At 44.9% G+C, this 13,046-nt stretch overlaps 1 protein-coding gene across 4 annotated transcripts in view; it reads right to left on the reverse strand.

Annotated features, from left to right (window-relative positions):
• Nucleotides 1-8,712: 8,712 nt before the first annotated feature.
• TBK1 (TANK binding kinase 1) overlaps nt 8,713-13,046 on the reverse strand; it is a 55,888-nt gene continuing 51,554 nt past the window's right edge. For all 4 annotated transcript variants that reach the window (XM_048835922.2, XM_048835919.2, XM_048835921.2 and 1 more), the window contains 2 exons: nt 12,544-12,615; nt 8,713-11,590 (listed from right to left, as the gene is read on the reverse strand). In XM_048835922.2, the coding sequence (XP_048691879.1) occupies nt 11,539-11,590; nt 12,544-12,615 (124 nt within the window). In that variant the 3' untranslated portion in view covers nt 8,713-11,538. The remainder of the gene's footprint in view (nt 11,591-12,543; nt 12,616-13,046) is intronic.

Raw genomic sequence — 13,046 nt, forward strand, 5'->3', positions numbered from 1 at the left:
GAGCTGCAGGGGCGGTGCCTGCGGACGGGGCAGCGTGCAGTGCCGCCGGGCTGTGCCTCAGGGAGAAGTAGGAGAAGGGAAATGCCCAGTGGTGGATTTAGAGTTAGTGCGGCCCTGTGCTCAGCTTCATCTTCCTTCCCCCCCTCTTTTTTCATTTTTTCCCTGCATTCTCCTTCTGGGGCTCAGGGTTGGGGGTGCAGGGTCTAGGAGGGAGTTAAGGTGTGGGAGCGGGCTGGGGCTGCAGGGTCTGGGTGGGAGGTGGGGTGCGGGAGGGGGCTCAGGGTCTGGGAGGGAGTTAAGGTGTGGGAGTGGGCTGGGGCTGCAGGGTCTGGGTGGGAGGTGGGGTGCGGGAGGGGGCTCAGGGTTGGGGGTGCAGGGTCTAGGAGGGAGTTAAGGTGTGGGAGTGGACTGGGGCTGCAGAGTCTGGGTGGGAGTTAAGGTGTGGCAGCGGGCTGTGGCTGCAGGGTCTGGGTGGGAGGTGGGGTGCGGGAGGGGGCTCAGGGTCTGGGAGGGAGTTAAGGTGTGGGAGTGGGCTGGGCTGCAGGGTCTGGGTGGGAGGTGGGGTGCGGGAGGGGGCTCAGGGTTGGGGGTGCAGGGTCTAGGAGGGAGTTAAGGTGTGGGAGTGGACTGGGGCTGCAGGGTCTGGGTGGGAGGTGGGGTGCGGGAGGGGGCTCAGGGTTGGGGGTGCAGGGTCTAGGAGGGAGTTAAGGTGTGGGAGTGGACTGGGGCTGCAGGGTCTGGGTGGGAGTTAAGGTGTGGGAGCGGGCTGGGGCTGCAGGGTCTGGGTGGGAGGTAGGATGGGGGAGGGGAGTCAGGGTTGGGGGTGCAGGGTCTGGGAGGGAGTTAAGGTGTGGGAGTGGGCTGGGCTGCAGGGTCTGGGTGGGAGGTGGGGTGCGGGAGGGGGCTCAGGGTTGGGGGTGCAGGGTGTAGAAGGGAGTTAAGGTGTGGGAGTGGACTGGGGCTGCAGGGTCTGGGTGGGAGTTAAGGTGTGGGAGTGGGCTGGGGCTTCAGGGTCTGGGTGGGAGGTAGGGTGGGGGAGGGGGCTCAGGATTGGGGGTGCAGGGTCTAGGAGGGAGTTAAGGTGTGGGAGCGGACTGTGGCTGCAGGGTCTGGGTGGGAGGTGGGGTGCGGGAGGGGGCTCAGGGTCTGGGAGGGAGTTAAGGTGTGGGAGTGGGCTGGGCTGCAGGGTCTGGGTGGGAGGTGGGGTGCGGGAGGGGGCTCAGGGTTGGGGGTGCAGGGTCTAGGAGGGAGTTAAGGTGTGGGAGTGGACTGGGGCTGCAGGGTCTGGGTGGGAGTTAAGGTGTGGGAGTGGGCTGGGGCTGCAGGGTCTGGGTGGGAGGTAGGGTGCGGGAGGGGGCTCAGGATTGGGGCTGCAGGGTCTGGGAGGGAGTTAAGGTGTGGGAGCGGACTGTGGCTGCAGGGTCTGGGTGGGAGGTGGGGTGCGGGAGGGGGCTCAGGATTGGGAGTGCAGGGTCTAGGAGGGAGTTAAGGTGTGGGAGTGGACTGTGGCTGCAGGGTCTGGGTGGGAGGTAGGGTGCGGGAGGGGGCTCAGGGTCTGGGAGGGAGTTAAGGTGTGGGAGTGGGCTGGGGCTGCAGGGTCTGGGTGGGAGGTAGGGTGCGGGGGGGCTCAGGGTTGGGGGTGTGGGAGGGAGTTAGGGTGCAGGAACAGGCTGGGGATGGGGCATCTGGCCAGGGGGATGGGGTGTGGAGCACCTACCTGTGGCATCTCCCGTTTGGTGCGGTGGTGCAGGTGGAGGAAGTTCAGGTGGCTCCGTGTGGTCCTGTGCTTGCCCCGCATGCACCACCCCCCACAGCTCCCATTGGCCATGATTCTCAGAGCCGCCTCCACCCCGACCCTCCACCAGGCAGGACTGGAACGCAAGGGCTTTACGGGCTGCAGCCCAGGGCTTAGTGGGCCCCAGAGTCGAGGGCTGCAGCCCCTAAAGCCCCACCCCCTTTCTGAATCCGGCCCTGCAAGCATGGGCTGGAGGACTCAGGAGGAGCAGGGGCAGCCAGAGAGAAGCGGCTGCCCTGTGCTTCTCCTGAATCCTCCGGCCTGCATTCGCAGCGCTCTCGCTACCCGCACCTCCTGCCTGGTTCCCTGAAGCTGCAGGTGAGCCTCCCTCCCTCCTCTCCTGTTTCCCATAGCCCCCATCCCATGGAGCAGCCCCCCCGGAGGGGGTACGCCGGTGCTGAGCTGCCCGAGTGCCTGGCCCTGTGCCAGGGCACTGTGTGTTTCATGGTAAATCTGCCCCTGGACATGCCGCTGCTTCTGGGAGCCGGTTGAGGTAAGCACAAACCAGAGCCTGCACCCCTGAGCCTCTCCTCCTGCCCCAACCCCCTGCCCCAGTCTTGATCCCCCTCCTGCCTTCTGAACCCCTCGATCCCAGCGCAGAGCACCCTCCTGCACCCCAAACTCCTCATCTCCAGCACCACCCCAGAGCCCGCACCCCCCAGCCGAAGCCTGTGCCCCTTCCCACACCCCAGCCCCTTGCCCCAACCCTGATCCCCCTCCTGCCCTCCAAACCCCTCGGACCCAGCCTTGCGCACCCTCCTACACCACAAACTCCTTATCCCCAGACCCACCCCAGAGCCCACACCCCCAGCCGGAGCCCTTACCCTCTGATACACCCCACTCCCCAGCTCGGAGCCCCCACCCGCACCCTGAACTCCTCATTTCTGGCTGCATGCCGGAGCCCTCACCCCCAGCCTCAATTTTGTGAGCATTCATGGCCTGCCATACAATTTCTATTCCCTGGGTCATATTGTCACTGCTAAACTTGGAGGATTGCTCTTTGCATGTTTACTTACAGTAACTTAAATGAAGGTAAAATCTTACACACACAAGGATATTACTAAGGCATAAGCCTCTCATATTCTTCTGTCAGGTTGACATAGAAGCAACTTCATAATCACTGTTTCTCCCTGCGATTCCCCAGCACGTACAGATCCTCATTTCCCTGAATCTGAGGAGCTATCCATTGAGATACACCAACACATTATAAAAAAAAAAAACTAGACAATTAACAAACAAAAACTACATTTAGTGACGGGTAAGGTTGTGTCAGGAGGGGACACACCCCAGCAACCCAAAATATTAAATACAAAGAGATAAGTTAAGGGGGAAAACTCATGCATTCCTTTCCACCTTCACAGTGCCTGATCACTGTTGATAACATCTTCTAATGCTCCTTAAAGCTTTCACATCAATCTCCAACAGATACCCAAAAACAATTCACATCTTAACTCCGTCAAAGTTGCAGTCTAATCCAAAACCTTGACAGTGACTTCAGTAGTACTAACTCAGAATAACTTCCCAAATGTTTGGAATGTGTGACAGTCAGACAGACAGTATGCTAATCTGTCATACAATGTATATAAAAGCATATGAAGTCACTGTTAAAGTTTTGCATTAATGTCCAAGTTTGACAAAGCTGTGTTATGATGCAACCCTGTCACTAAACAATTCTGTTTGTTAATATTGAATAGAATGGATATCCTCCCCAGGGCTGGACACCAAGAATTTCTGAATTCTAGTCTTATTACTTACACTCCTACTCTTAATTTTCTGTGCTTCCCAGAAACTGCTGGGGAGTGTGGTGGGACTCAAATATTACTCTTATTTACAGATAACCTCTTTGTACCTCAGGGAGCCTAAGGGACTTCTCACCGTCACAGAGGAATTTTGTAGCAGAGCTGGAAACAAAGCCCATCTTTCTGTTGTGCTAAACCCATGAGTTATCTCCTAGATCAGCTTGCATCTCCAGCAGATTGCTTCATATGTCTCTTCCTTTTTATTGTGCTCTGCAATATGCTAATAACACTTCTTTACTTTTTTTTTTAAAATGCTTTGAAAACTACAAGACAAAAATGCAATTTAAGTATATTGGTCAAGGACAATTACATTCTGGCAGCTTTGGTCAACGGTGGCTGGGTTCATCAATCACAGAGCATTACACAAAGTTTGAGATTTTTTAATATATGTATTTTTTTATGAGGTCTGTGCTTAATCTTTTGCAAGCTAGCGGAGCAGGAAGCAGTGGAGACCGAAACACCTTATTTTTGAGCGTCTCCTACGTAGGCACTTGAAGCAGCATTAGAGTTAAGCCCTTCAAAGTCAAGAAGCCAGTTAAAATGAATGTTGCAACTTTAACTCTACCTCCTTGTGCCTCTGCTTCATGACACTCTTTCATTACAAATTCAAAATTTAAAATTCAAAATGATCTGGAAAAACTAGAGAAACGGTCTGAAGTAAATAGGATGAAATACAATAAGGACAAATGCAAAGTACGCCACTTAGGAAGGAACAATCAGCTGCACGCACAAAAAATGGGAAATGACTGCCTAGGTAGGAGTACTGAAAAAAGGGATCTGGGGGTCACAAGCTAAATATGAGCCACCTGAACTCCCTGCACCTGCACACCCCACACCAAATGGGAGCTACTCCAGGTAAGTGCTCCGCACCCCAACCCCCTGCCCCAGCCCTGAACCCCCTCCCGCACCCTAACTCCTGGCCAGACCCCCCCATCCCCAGCCTGCTCCTGCACCCTAACTCCCTCCGAGAGACTGCACCCCCAGCCCACTCCTGCACCCTAACTCCCACCCAGACCCTGCACCCCTAACCCCAGCCCACTCCCGCACCCTAACACCCTTCCGGATCCTGCATCCCAACCCTGAGCCCCCTCCCGCACCATAACTCTCTCCCAGACCCTGCACTCTTAGCCCTGAGCCCCAGGAGGAGGCTTCTATGCGTGGCGCTGTCTGGTACCTCTGCACGTCCACAGACAGCACCCCTGCAGCTCCCATTGGCTGCGGTTCCCGGCCAATGGGAGATGCAGGGGCGGCTCTTGAGGTGGGAGCAGCATGCAGGATGAAGGCCTCTGACTGCCCCTATGACATAGGAGCTGGAGGGGGGGCCATGCTGCTGCTTCCGGGAGCCGCATGGCTCGGCTCCCAACCCTGCTCCCCGGCTGGAGTCCCAGAGGGGGGCTATGCGGCTGCTTCTGGGAGCCACGTGGAGCGGCCCCCAACTCTGCTCCCTGGCTGGAGCGGGGCAAGCCCCACACCCTGGTCACCAGTGGGAGTTAGAGGGCCGGATTAAAACGGCTGGCAGGCCGGTTGTGGCCCGCAGGCCGTAGTTTGCCCACCCCTGATATAACCTGTCATCTGGAGGGAACTTCTGAGAAGGAGTCTGTGTAATCATTCACTTACTGAAACACTTCACAGCCTGTTGTGGACTTCCAGAACCTGGATACAGCCAGCAGCATCTCCAGTATGAAGCATTCCTTTCAACCTTCAAACATACTACTATGGACACCTGAAAGTATGATGGCTGCCATGTGGCCAACACCAGTGATTGAAACAACTTTCAGAGCTAAAAGCATGAGTCTTTATGGCTTGTGCTGAAAAGCCACATTCTCATGATGAGAATTGTTACAGACTCTCATCCTCTCTGGGTTGGGCACTGAGGGGACACAACACGTACTTTGACCAATGGGCTACAAGCAAAGTGAGAGAGATAGAGGTGAAATGCAAAACATGCATTTTGGCGATCCATACCATAATTTACAGTTTGTCATAGTTTTTAGGTACAAACCTGTTTTAAAGGCATCTTTTTACTGTATGAATCACATGTGACCATGCCAGCCTTCACATAGTCCAGCAGCAGGATTTGAATTCTTTGACCTTCAGATCCCTAGCTTAGGCCTTTACTTTTTGAGCTACAGAAATACAGTAATTACTAGTCCTGTTATAGAACAGCCACTGGAAGAGGAATTGACACACACTAACAATGGATTACACAACTGTTTACCAGTCAGTAGTAGAATATTGGCAATCAGGAATCCTGGATTCTGTACTTGGCTCTGGGAGAGGAGTGTGGTTTACAGTAGTTACAGAGAGGAAAAGGAAATCTGGTTTACTCACTCTGAAAGGAAACTGTGTGATGCAGTGGACAAGATTGGGGTTTGTCATATTAGAGACCTAGATTCTCTGCTTGCAGAGGGCGAGGGGGAAGAGTTTCAACACCTCTTCCCTGTCTTCTAGGTTGGGGTTTGTGGGTGTAGTCAATCATAAGGGTAGTGAATTGCAAGAGCACTTAAAATTGACAATACAAACTCCTGCTCTCCTCTTTCCCAGCTCAGGAATGTTCTCCTTCCCAGAGCGAATGTCACCAAATTCAAATTTGACATAGCTTGTGTTATGACTAAATAGAAATAAAATATTCTATAGACACACACTACTGTCAGGTTTCAGAGTAGCAGCCATGTTAGTCTGTATTCGCAAAAAGAAAAGGAGTACTTGTGGCATCTTAGAGACTAACAAATTTATTTGAGCATAAGCTTTCGTGAGAATCAATACACAAGGAACAAAAATGTACCCAAAAGACAGATTGCATAGTATTTTAGGTTTCTTGCAAAAGGGGTACAAAGAAAAGTGGGACAATCTTGTGTATAAAATCACCAGAAAGGATGATTTTTTAATCTTTCTGTATCAATTCATCTTTTTATCAAACCACCATGAAAATTTCAAAATGCTCAAAGTTTGTATTTTTTGCCATTTTTGAGATTTTTACAAATACAAGTTTAAAATTCCTCTTAAAACTATAATGTGATCTTAACTATGGCCCAGTTACCACTATACCATAATAGACCCTTATACCACCTGCCCTCATCCCCATAGTACGTGAGCGCGATCCAGTAGTACATTGAACCTGACTAAGGTCTGTCTTATGTAGTTTGTTCTCTCGCTCTCAACCTCTTCCCCCAGAGAATTTTGTGCAGTGCAGTATTTCATTTTGATAGAGTTTGTTTGTTTAATGTACATGTTTATTAGAGAAGACAAGGTGGAAGAAGTGGCACTTAGAGGGGAAGGTGCTAAGGTTTCTGCTGATAAGTTCTTTTGAAAGTTTGTGCCACAGTCTTGGACTCATAGCTCAGAAAGCTGTGTCCTGCACAGAGAAGCTTTACCTTATAGCAAAATGTCCCAATGTGCCCTAAGCCATGGGCAAAAGTAGTTTGGTGGAGAATACTGGAGTAGTCCAGGAGGGAGATCCCTTTTCCAAGTTCTGGGATTCCTTTAAACTTTTGAAAAAATGCCCACACTGGTTTTTAGCAAGTAAGGGACTAGGGATTTTATTGGTAAGCTAAATTATAACTCAGAACTTAGCTGTGTTTAATATGAGTAGCTGGGCAAATTTTAAACAGCAACAACCCTAATTTTTTCACCCCATATTTCTAAACTGTAGTGAATCATGTGCATTGCAGAGCAAGGTCTATAGCCATACAAAGTTTCACATGTAACAGTTCATCTGTTTTTGTGATACAAATAAGTCGCACTCTTATTAAATAGGAAAACTTGCTTTTTAAGCTCTACAGAACTCAGATTTGATTGAAGTGTGCTTCAGTTAATCAAAATAAACTTTGTGTTGGCACTAAACATGAAAAACTTCAGTTCAAGATGCAAAGCTTTTAGAAAGTTTGAATGACTGAAAAAGGTTTACAGTAACTTTTATAACCTTAATTAAAGCAGTTTCTACATGACCTTGCTACAGTACTGCAGAGGTTCTTCCATGCATGCTTAGATCTTGTTGAAACTAGATTTTTTGCTAGTATAGCTACTCTGGCAAATTCTTGAAGTGGAAATATAGCTTATACTGGCAAGAGTTCCATGCATGAAATAAGCTATATAGGTAAAGGGATTTTTTTGCTGGTAGAACTGCATCTACACTAGGGCTTTTGCCCACATAGCAATGTTCGTTAGGTTGTGATTTTTTCACACTCCTAACCAGCACAGCTGTGGTGGTAAACCTTTTTGCATAGACCAGACCCTAGTCTCCTCTGTATACAATAATGCTTTTTGGAAAGCACTAGGGCTAAGGGTTGATACCTTTCCTCTCTGCTTCAATTAAACGATTAGTCTCAGGTTGGTTGGTGGGAGATTAGTCTTTTTTGGAACTATTACAGTTAATACATCCATCAAAAATAATCAAAATCAGAAAGTGAGAGGTAGGAAACATGCATGAAAATTATGTATTGGAATACTTAGCAGTCAAACTTAAATGAAAGAGCGAGCTGTTTCAGAATTGGCTAGAGACTGGTTCTAATTTTACCCAAACCAGTTTGTCTAGCTTGTTTGTTCCTTGTTTCACTTTTACTCCCTTTCAAGGCTTGTTCAACTTTTAAAAATGTTTATGAGTGAAGTGTCTCCTGCCGCCTTTTGTAATCCATGCTGTAGCATTATACCCTGTAGGTATTTTATGAAATCCCACATACTGTGTCTACAGTGACCTTTTTCTTAAAACTTCTGCTACTGAATTAGCAAGATTCAGTGGGAGCTCCTGTGCAGAAAAGGTATCAGTAGGATGAGCACTGAGGGGACACAACATGTGCACACCCACACTGCTCAGAACAAGTTTAAACAATACAGTGGTGAAAAAGTTTGTTGCTGCTGGCATCTAGTCTATGCTAGTGCTTCCATTATTGCGCAGGACAGAAACGCTGTTTTCTGTATTAGGACAGTACTGAGCACATTTTTGCTGCTACTGCAATCTAAATAATGGTTTGAAACTTGTAATTTTATTCCTTATATTTCATTTGCGTTTAAGGGGGAAATAGTGGTATATCATGAAAATTATAAGCCAATTTTTACAAAACAAAATGAAAATAAATGATGAAAAGAAGCCTGGAAATTAAAGACACACCTTAGAATAAATGGTTGATATTGTATTTATGTATATAAGTCATTCACTCATGCAATTTTACAATTAATATGTAGACGGGCTTGCTAATGTATTACTTTAATCAGTTACTTAACACTATAACTCTAAAGTAGTAATTCAGTTTCAGAGGGGAAAAAAAACCCTATAATACTGTCATTGTCTTAGCAAACCTATACTTTCCATATTAAAGATTGACAATATTATGACAGTTGGTATGAACGCAGCCAATCTCATGGTACACCACACACCATGCATCAAGGACTAAAGCCAATAAGGGATGTTTCATAAGAAAGTAATCAGTAATATGCTTAACTGATTACTTCAAGTCCATTAGCCAGTTTGTAACAAATTACTTTTTCAAAACAATTTTAACAAGCCTATATACATTATTGGTGGATTTACAAGACTAAAACCAGCAGTGTTTTAAAATGAACATGTTATGAAGCAACATGATAGAAAAAAAAAACATTAAACATTTTCATCCTTGTGAAAATAGTAAGCGACTGTACACTGTGGCATACAAACTATGTTTACAACGATTAACTCTCCCCATTCAGACTGCTTCAATGTAAGAGAAATAAGACTCCTCTATTCCTCTTACAATTGTCTTTTCTCTGAAAATTCAATCTTTCAACCAATATAATTTGTTTTACAAAGTTAAAATTCCTTAAAATAATGAACAAAATAACATAGACATAGAAATAATCTGTTATTCCAATATACATTTATGTACAATTTAAGAACCTGATTCTTCAAACATCTATGCACATAAAGTTTACTAACATTCAGCAGGATTACCGACATGAAGTCATTCATGTGCATGCTAACACAATCAGGCTCTAAAATATTCCCATAATTTAAATACTTTGAAGTAAACACTTTTAAATGACATGGCTAACCCAGAAAAAATGGATTTTTTTTCTCTCTTTTTTGGGCAACAAAATTGCTGCACCGATTTTGCAGAGCAATTTTTTCCAAAAAGTTTGCAAGCTGAGGAGCATCTTTTACCATACGTAGGGGTAAATGATATTTGAACAGGCAATGAAAGCAACCCAGTATTAGAGACTGTAAAGCAGTGTATATATTACTTTAAGACTGGAGCAACCAACCAGAAACACCAACTTCATAATTTCTATTTTAAGTATAAAATACATTTTAATGTTTTGAAATTTTTATTCCTGTACTGTGATGGGGGCAGAAAGACAGGGGAATAAACATCACAAAACTGAGTCTTACACATGTGTACCTGTTACTGGCTGCTTTTTATTTGGTTGCACGCTTCAGGGTTTTACTGTGCTTATAAAAAGCATGAAATAATCTAGGACTAATCTATCTCAGAAACTACATGTTACCTTACATGCCTTATTGCAAACTGGAATGGCAGAGATGGAACTGTTGGCCATCCATGGCATTGTCTCAAAAGAGAAAGAATGAGGCCTTTGCTCCAGAAGGCCCATGATCCTTGAATGCTCTTCCTCAACAATATGTAGCAGACTACATCAGTGGCAAAACTCAGGATATTTGCTTCCTTTTTAATTTCATAGGTTTTGGAGGAGACAGTTTTCTTCTCCATGTTTTGGGCTGAGTTGTGCAGTGTTGGAGGAGCAGGGTGTAGTATTAACTTTGTATTTGGGGTTGGGCTGCGTGCAGTTACTGGTTTTGAATGTGCTAACTTTTCTGTTTAGTAGCTGCTTTTGGTTTCAAATAATTTTTGTTAGATGCCAGAAGCCTTCAGTATGGGGCACCACAGATGTAAGAAAGTATTACTAGGTTTTCCCTCCCAAGTTTAACATCTTATCAGTCATAAGCTGTGACACTGTACTTTGTTGGTTTTGGTCCCTTTCTGAGAATCACATTTTTAAAAAATAGTTATTTTGCTGATGTTAAACTAGCACTGAAGCAAGACAAAGTGATTTATGGACTCCAACACTAAACTCCCATAATACTTAGCCAAATGATTATCATGGAGAACATGGCACCCAACATGGACAGGACTAAAAACCTTGTGAATTTATTTTCTCACACACAAGTGGACTATTAACTTGGTAGACAAGGGGGTAGAAATGTATCTCCTCTCTTTGTCCTAAATGCATGCTGTTCACATTGAATTACAGATGCAAAGACAAGATCAAATGGTCTTCATTCAAGTACTGTAGTTGATCATGAGTCATTGACTAGGTTCTGAAATAACACACTGGTATTAAGGGAAGTCCAATCGCCCTTTAAAACAGTGGTGGTGCCCAGACTTTTCCTGTCGCAACTCCCCCCTTACCAGTAATGGAATCTGTCTATGCCCCCCTCCCGCATTACTGCACAGCTGGACGGTACTCCCACTCCATCCCCTGTGGGGACTGACCTGGGCCCTGCTGTGTGCCCCCAAAACATTCTTCCACACACCCCTAAGGGGGTCCGCCCCACAGTTTTGGGACCACTGTTTTAAAAACTATTAATAACTTCTCTGAATGCAAGCTAGTTCAAGCCACAAATTCTCTTTCAAGAAACAACAGTAAATCGTGACCCAAAAGTCAATATTCAATGAATGTCTATTTAGCATTATTGCCGTAATCCTTTGCCATAGTTCCTTAAAGGGAAAAAATTTATAACCAGGTCATAAAATTTAACAGTAATTCTATTTTAACATTAACAAAAAACTGATATAATTGTTATATTTACAGTATATACATATTTACATAATTTTGTTAAATACTAGAGTTGCAGAAAAAAATTGCTGTACAGAATGCTTTTTCTGCATTTAAATGCCCCTTATAGCATTTTTTTTTCTGTGAAAAATGAACAGTCTTTTCATGGTCCTTTGTTGACTAGATACAGTCTACATTCCGCAGGCCACCATCCACAGTCAAAGCACCAAATCTAAAGTGAAAGAAACATTTTATTCTTAGCTGATTAAACTTGATTTAATACACAATAAATTAACGCTTAACTCTAGAATAAAATTAACGTGTTTCTTTTTTGAGTTCATTTAACTATAACTTAATTATGTTCTTCCCCCCCTCTTGCCACACCCCAACACACATTTATTTCTTAAAATAGTATTCTTGGAGACACATGAAGAGCGTGTATACAACAGGTCACTGAATAATCTAAGCACAGGACCGAGAACCAGGAACAAGTGAGTTCTTAGCCCAGTACTACCACTGACTCACTAGGAGGCCTTAGGCAGATCGTAACACCTGTGTAGGAAATGGACCCATTACTAATAGCTGCCATCTGCAATGGAAACCCCTGAACCAGTGAATGAAAATGATTTGACTGCTAGCGTAGACAGAACAGAATCATTTTCAGTGCCATTAAAGAAAGCATTGTTTCAGAATGGTTATAAAAAGTATGATTGACTTGTTTTCTCAGTGCTATTTCATTACAGCTAATGCTAAAACTGCAGAATGACTAATACAGATTGGTATCATTCCATAGTTATTAAACTTAAAGTGATATCTGAAAATTAAAAAAGGTTAGATACGAGCCTGTGGATCACTGCAAGAAATACCGTGTAAATCCAGCATTCACCACTCTGAGCAACAGTTATTTCCACTAAGTGACCCTAGGTAATTTCAGCTCTCTTGGTGCTTTTACCTGCATCACAAATTAACTTCCACAGTAATGGAACAAATAGCATTGTTTTCAAATAAAGACAACAACTGTGGCCATATCAGCTTGAAACATGTCTCAGAGCAACAATTTGGAACCAGGTGTCTATACTACAGCTGTCCAAGAGATAAAATTGCCCATTTTCTAGCTCCCTGCATCCATTAACTTCCATACCAAATTATAACACCCCCCACCAAAAAGTAAAAATTACTATTTGCCTTTCTAAAATGTGGTTATTCTCAGCTAGTTCTTTAACAACACCTTCCATTTCCTCCTTCAGTTTCTTCATACTGTATAACAAAAAGCAAAAGAAAGGTCTTCAGCGATTATAAACAGTTTTATCCATTGCATGCCAGTTTTAATGTTACATTCATTATGAAATAAATGTGTCAGAATGGTATAATAGAAACAGTTTAATAATAAAATTGGAAGAAAAACTATTCTGAAGATGCCCAAACATTAGAGTGACTCATCACAATGAAGTTTCCAGTAACTTGCAATTGTGTACAAAATAAAGGAGAAGCATATTAAGTTGGCTTGAGAACAAAATCTGACAAAAGTAATAAATGAAAACAGTGAATGGTATGATTTTTCCCTCATGTCCATAAGTACATCAGCATTCAGAAATACCAGTTTGTTTATGTAACCGACAGAAAATGCCTGACCTTTAGGCCGTAGCCACTTAACTGCTTTAAAAATGGAAAGGCAAGTTAAGTCAACA

This window comes from Caretta caretta, chromosome 1, assembly GCF_965140235.1.
Source record: "Caretta caretta isolate rCarCar2 chromosome 1, rCarCar1.hap1, whole genome shotgun sequence".
Classification (NCBI taxonomy): Eukaryota; Metazoa; Chordata; order Testudines; family Cheloniidae; genus Caretta; species Caretta caretta.